Source organism: Morone saxatilis, unplaced genomic scaffold, assembly GCF_004916995.1.
Source record: "Morone saxatilis isolate NCDOM2014 unplaced genomic scaffold, NCSU_SB_2.0 Contig15, whole genome shotgun sequence".
NCBI classification, from domain to species: Eukaryota; Metazoa; Chordata; class Actinopteri; family Moronidae; genus Morone; species Morone saxatilis.
In genome coordinates this window covers 13,181,805-13,189,050 of record NW_023339707.1, presented here as the reverse complement: position 1 = coordinate 13,189,050, position 7,246 = coordinate 13,181,805, and the positions used below count along the sequence as shown (strand labels likewise).

General features: G+C 38.0%; 1 protein-coding gene across 1 annotated transcript in view; it reads right to left on the bottom strand.

Moving 5' to 3' along the window:
* Positions 1-3,063: 3,063 nt before the first annotated feature.
* ikzf4 (IKAROS family zinc finger 4) overlaps positions 3,064-7,246 on the bottom strand; it is a 9,143-nt gene continuing 4,960 nt past the window's right edge. The window contains exons 7-10 of the mRNA XM_035656985.1: positions 7,173-7,246; positions 6,372-6,524; positions 6,074-6,205; positions 3,064-5,823 (exon numbers count right to left, since the gene is read on the bottom strand). Coding sequence (XP_035512878.1) covers positions 5,003-5,823; positions 6,074-6,205; positions 6,372-6,524; positions 7,173-7,246 — 1,180 coding nt within the window. The 3' untranslated portion in view covers positions 3,064-5,002. The remainder of the gene's footprint in view (positions 5,824-6,073; positions 6,206-6,371; positions 6,525-7,172) is intronic.

The following is a 7,246-nucleotide window of genomic DNA, read 5'->3' as shown; positions in this document are numbered from 1 at the left end:
TTTAGTTACTAGTTACTTTGCAAATAAGGATTTTTGCATAGAAAAAGTAAACTGTAAAAGAAAAGAAAAATATGATGCTTTCTTATAAATTAAACAATTAATCAATTAATTGATTGGCAGCTAATTATTTGACAACTATTTAGTTAATTGACATCTTTTTAATTGCAAAAACATTTCTTTTTCTTTTTAATTATTTTAATTTATTTTGGTTGGAGAAAACCAGCATTGTGAAGCTGTGATTGGCATTGCTCACTATTTTCAGATGTTTTTACAAAGCAATAAAGTGATTAACGGAGAAAATAATCAGCAAATTAATCCATAATGAAAATAAATCATTAGTTGTGGTGAATTGTTTAAAATTTGTTCTCCCTCAACCAACAACAGTGAAATTCTGCTGAGTATTAAATGATATATAATAGTTTAACAGTCACAGGAGACATTTTTCTGCGTTGAGGAACTTGATTCTGGCGGTGGTGTTTCCACTGCCTTGTTTCGTTGTTTTCAAGGGGAAACCAACCACATTTGACCCAGTGGCAGGCAGTAAAAATAACTAAGGCATTGAAATAGACAGTCTTCTCGCTGTTGGTCTTGTGTGCTTATTTAGGTCATATAGAGGCATCAGTATGAAAATGAGACAGTTAAGAACTCCCTGTAGTAGGTGTAAGTAACATTTTCAATGCAGGACTCTGACTTGTATTTTTACACGCAGTCACAGTGTATCAAAGTAGATGACACAGAAACACTTGGCTTCCTTTATTCATCGAAATCTCTATTAATTTTCTTATCAGAAATAAAGATAAAAAACTAAACAGCTTGATTGCATGCAGTTAAGTTTAGAGATTATAGGGCCATGCTGCTGTTTTTGCATATTCAGCCCATTAATTACAAATGTCTAGACGACAGCATGTCATTTTACTGAGAGCTGCAACCAACAGTTATTTCCGTTATTGATGAATCCATCTATAATTTCTTGATCAACCACTTAATAAAAAAAAATTGAGATGACATCTACAGAATTCTTGTTGTGTCCGACCAGGAGTCCAAAACCCAAATATATTCAATATACAGTGACGTAAACCAGGGAGAAGCAGCACATTTTAACATTGGACGACAGTGAATGTTTGACTAATCGATTAATTGACTAATTGTTTCAACACATACTTTAATTTGCTTGATAGGTAATTGATCACAGAAAATGCCCTATAATCAAAGTTATTGTCTTTGTGTGGTAATGTACCGTAGTTGAGCTTCTGGGTTGGTGAAAAGTTCCATCATCCCAAACATTTGAATGCAAGAAACTACAAGATATGTGTTATCTTTTTCATCATGATCATGATTGCTTGTGTTTGTCACCCAACTTTTATTCTCAGCTGTCACACTAACATTTGAGCGCATCGGATGGAAGACTTTTCAAAGAAGTCTTAGCTTTCAACTGCAGGAAACAACCTGAACGTAACACCAACAATCTCTCTAAAAAATAGATTTTTATATCATACATAAATAAATGGAAACCTCTGGCTACATTTAAAAAAGGAAAAATGCATTCACAAAATATAAAGTGCTTCAATAACATGCAGTGTGTTTGTGATGTGTAGTAGTGATAGTGAATTGGGTAAAATGTTCAAAAACAAACAAATTATTGAATCAATCAGAGGAGCATGCCTTCTGAAGCTTCCTGTTGAGAACAGGTGGTAGCCAGTTCTTTGTAACTGTTCACAGTTTATTCACACAGGGATTGCAAGCAGATTATTTCCTCAGAATTGTAAAAGCTGCACATACCACAACACGTTTATCAAGCTGTGCCAAACAATCCTCAAATTAGCTTTCATGATTCAAAATGAAATGTTTCATCTTGTGTGCATTGTTTCACAGCAGACTACTCTCACCCTATGGAAATGTTAACATGTTTATAAAGTCAGTCACAGCCAGACTGAAAAATGGTACACCCAGACAGAAGCAGTGCATTGGGTGGGGATGTAAATGAGGTGTTTTTGTGAGCTGTTTACATCAAGGGTGCTAGTTTAAAAAAAATCAAGCGACAGTTTGTGTCGAACTCGTATCCCACGCGTTCTGGCCTTCATGAGGGTGGTGATGGCTGCTCTGAAGGTCTGCGCCTTGCTAAGTGTGTGCAAGGAAAGAATACACTGTAGAGACATATTTGGCTTTTATATAGACAAATGATTGGCTTATTAGTTAAAATTCAAATACAATCAGTTCTTTTTAAAAAGGAAACAGTCTTCCACACTATATATAGCTATATAGTTAATCGTTTGTACATGCAGTGATTTTTGCACATGCTGTAAAGCAGTAAAAGTTTCATGTTAGCTCTGTTTGTGCAAAATATGTAGTGCAAAAATGTTAAATACTATTTCAGATTTATTAAAGTGACACTTTATATTGTTATAATACGTGAGTTTTTAAATAATGTTTCAGCAACTAAATTGAGCTCTGTTCAATCATGGGATCCCTTACTGTAGTAGACCCATAAATTATCATTTTTAAGTTCAAATTGTTGAAATTATACATAGTATGTGAAGCAGATACTAATAGCTCGGACTTTGTGCAACTTTTGTTAAATAATTGTGGAATATTTGCTCCAACTGTTATAATTATGGGGTTTTAGTCTCCAGTGTTTCATAGGTATTAATGTGATATAATATAAATCTTTCTCTTTTTTTTCTTTTTATTCTTAACTAAATATACCATACACATTATTGGCAGCTACCTAGATCATGCATGTCAATTCTTGACATCCTAATGTCTGACACTGACGTGGCTGTATAAATTAAAAATCTAAAGGTGTGAATATTTGTACTCAACTGTAATTGTTAATTAAAAGATCCTGCCGTTCCTTGCTAGTGCACAGTTAAAGGAATAGTGTCTGATCAGTTTATCTATAGAGCAAAACACAGTGAGTGCCAGCACATCCTGTCTGATGTGGAATTTTAAAATGGTTATTTTGTGAAATAAATACTTCAATATATCTTAAATACCTAGTCTGTTTATTTTTTGTATTGTCACACAGGAGAAACTCGATGAGAAACTCGTAATGTTGCCACCATAGTCAAACTAGAGAAAATTACTTTTACAATAAACTTAACTTTATTGACAGTAAAAACTTTTGAGAATATCGAGGGGCACGCATTTGTAACTGCAAGAACATCTTGGAAAGCAACATGACTTTTTGAAATACAGTAATGAGGCAGTTGTACATCTTTAACTTTTGAGGTAAAGTGTTTTGTCATGTTACATCATTCACAAAATATCGTATAACATTTAAAAGTCCACACAAGGAGACAAAATCCCATGCCTCATTTTCACTTCTTAAAATTACTTCACATTTCAAAAATAATTCACAATTCAGGGAAAAGCAGAAAATGACAAGCACACATGCTATATTCCATTCACACACACTTCTCTACTTATCAAACCAAGTGCATTTTTAGATTAACTTTTTTCTCAAACAGTTTCAAGTATATTTTTGCCTGCGATTAAAGGAAATTAAGTTAAACTATGAAGCAGCAAACCCACAATAACAAGTAAGAATACTGAGTTTGGTCTCATTCATGTTCCCAATATTAACATTATCAGATAACTCACCATACTGTAGCAATAAGGTTTTTGGGTGCTATAAAGAAGCAGGAGGTAACATTTCATGGACTTGAGGAATATGCTGGATAAGATTTGGAATATAGCTGATTAAATACACCAAGGCTGAAACAAACAACACTGAATAGATAATCACAAGTGATAACTGAACAGATCCAAACTGATTGTGTTAATTCATTTTTAAATAATTCATTTGTTAATTCACTTACATTATGCAAACAGTTTAAAAGCTCAGCCTAAACCGCTGAGTGCAAAACCACAAAAGAATTGCAGCAAACTTGAGTGTAGACCGCAGAACCAGTGCAATGCTGTGGGGATTCTGTAGAAGGCCGGCTCCGTTAAAAATACACTGGTGTTGCAAATTAGATGGATCAATTATTGTGAGTATTATGCGATTTATCAGTGCAGTAGAACAATCACAGAAAACAATTTGTAAAGCCATCAAGTGCTTCGGCAAAGATGTTCATATATAAGCAGGGAACCTAGAAGTGCAATCCCGTGTAGGTATAGCACCCTGGGGCATCTCAGTCAGGCTCTTACTGTACACTACATGGCTCATGGTCTGATCTGCACCAGTATTCTAAGGCTCACTTTAAAATCCAAAAAACTATTTTAAACCTGAACACCCGTTTCACCCTCAGGTGAATGCTTTCAAGTTCACTTCCTTCATGATTTTGCTTTGTCCTGATAGTCTCACTGTGCAGCTGCAAATATTCTCTCTTCTGAGGTGACTTCACACACTGTTGAACCTCGCTGTAAACAATGTATTCCTACCGCAGCGTACTGCTGTAGGAGTTAAGGCAATCCATTTCTGTGCTTCGTCTGTGACAAAAGCTCCTCCCGAACCCAGAGGCACAAAGCTCTCAGTGCATATTAAGCTTACCTGACACACTACACAAAATACCCTCTTCAACCACAAAAACAAAGCTCTTAGTACATACTAAGCATACCAAATATAATTCTTAAAATGTACATGCTTTTCTTAACTGCCTGTGCATGTGACCTCTCAAAAGTGCTAACTAAATCACTTAGCAAAAGATGGCTAGTCAAGATTTTTAAGCACCAGTCCCCCTTCAGTTTTTTTTTTAAGTTAAGAGGAAATCCCCAAAAAAGGCACTTTTGAAGCAAAAACAGTAGTTTTGCTAGATGATTTGATATGGGAGTGCAATCAATCATAGAATGTAATTTGCCTCCACTAAACTTTAAATGCTGCGGTGAAAAGATTTTTCACTCGCGTCTGCTTTAGTTTAATAAATATTCTCACAATAAAACCACAAATCTTTTTACTTACACTTGGGATTTAAAGCAACTTATCTGGTGCAGAACAAACATGAGCCCACAAACTTTAGAGAGCAGCAGCCACCTATCCTCATCCGACCACTAGCACTTCTCCTCAGCCGACCTGGTGCTCTCCACGGCTGATGTGAGATGAGAACTCGTAGCGGTCCTGGCTGCGGTGGCCACAGATGTTGCACTCAAAGGGTTGGTGGAAGCCGTGACAACCCATGTGGATGGTGAACATGACATGGTCCAGGAAGAGGATGCGACAGTGCTGGCAGTGGAAGGAGCGCACAGGACGGCTATCCCTGTCTAACACCTGCACAGTCTCCCTGGAAGAAAGGAGTGAGCTAGGGCTCCTCTTTACTATGGAGGGCGGTACAGGACACGCTCTCTCCCACTCTTGGTCCAAGTCTTTGGCCTGGCTGGGACTGGAAGTTGGATGGCTGCGGGGCAGTGCTAGGGTTTGGTAGTGGAGGTGGTGGTTGTTGGAGGTACTTGTTGGGGCTGTAGCCCTTGTGCTCTGCTCTTCTGCTGTGCTCTCTGTGTCTGTAGAGTCGGGGCAGCCATTGGGCGAGGTGGTGTGGCTATGGGCTGAAGGTTGGTCATCGCGGCCTTCACCTGCCTCCCGCCCAGCCATGCCAAGAGACATTGTTGTCGGCCCACCTCCAACATGGGCTCGGGGGCCCTGAGGAGTCACGTTGCTGTTGATGGAGCCCATAACTGTGCGTAGCTCTGACAGGAAGGCAGGATGGAGCTGAGACAGTGCAGATGGCTCGTGGTTCTCCCCTTTACCCCTGCCACCTCGATGGTGTGAACCAGCCAACCCAGCAGTGTCCCCAGCAGGCTGAGAGCTCATGAGGTCCCCCTCCTTCTCAGAGCCAGAGGACAATTCATAAGGTGCTTCAGGTAGGTCGAGGTGCATGTGCTTTTCACCTATGAAAAGGATATCCATAATGAATAACAATTAAGATGGAGAGTCTCTTGGACTGACTTCATCTGCTCCAGCATGGACCAACTGTCTCCAAACTGGCAACAGGTTCTTATTATATCTCGTACATTCTTAGCACATCAAACAGAATATATATAATTATTATTATAGCATACATTAAATTAAAAGTAGAATGTATATGTGTAATAGGTTATAAATAGATTTCTATACGAAAAACAAAAACAAAAAACTCACCCAAAAACTTCTGTGGTGTTGATCTCTTGCGTTTGGTGATGCTAATAGCCAGTCTATCCACAAACTGGATTTTTTCATTGGATGGCTGGAGCACAGGTTTAGAAATTGTCTCCATATTTAGCGACTCTTCACCTGCAAACAGAAAGCCCCATAGTCATCAATATAGCAACTAACTCATTATGTGTATAAATATGCTAAACTTGCTTTATTCAGTCGATTTGCATTTACAATCATGCAGGAACTTACAGGCTTATTGTCTATAAAAGTTAGTGAGTTTAATGTTTGTGTGATATATTACCCTGTGCTGTTTGGGAGTTGACTGCAGTCTGGTGGTCCAGACTCTTCAGATAACTATGGCACCGCTCTAGATGTTCGTCCAGTGTGTTTCGTTGTTTATAGCTGCGACTACAGTAGCTGCACTTGAAAGGTTTTCCCACCGTTGGAGAAGAAACTGCAATTCAGAGAAAAAATATTAATTGATTTCCGAGAAAGACAAAATGGGATTTTTATCAAAAGAATTACTTATTATTAGCTCGGTTTGAGAGAGTGGATTTCCCCATTGATTGGCAAATTATACTATGTTGCTTGCCAATGACGACAAAAAAAACTCCTAACCCTTCACCGCAATGTTTCCTCTTAGTAAGCCATCGGACGGTCGTGACGTCAATTCGCTGAAATCCAGTTTGCAAAAATCTTTTCTTTGAAAATGAACCTCTTAGACCCGCGGAGAAGACTCGGAGAAGACCTACTGTACCAGGGGTTTATGAAAACACCTGTTGAATGTGTTGACAAATTGAAAGCAGGATTTCCTGTTTTCACAAACTGTTAAATGTCATATTGTCATGTGTACAGTAGATTCTGGTAAAGACCTATTTCCTCTGAGCTTCACGGTTGGGGGAAATGGATTGTTCTAATAAATATCCACTTCTTGTTGTTTCATGCATTATACCTCATCACACTAAGGAATAATATTGTTATGTAACAACTAAATCCATCAGGTTCAATAACTGAATCGGTACATCTATAAAAAAAATCTCTTCATGGCATATGTTTGATTTGTTAGATACTGTTGTATTGTACTTAAAACTCACTGATTTACCTGCATGTGTGCGCAGATGTCCAGCCAGAGCATCTCTTCGGCGACAGGCATAATTGCAAATGGGACATTTGAAA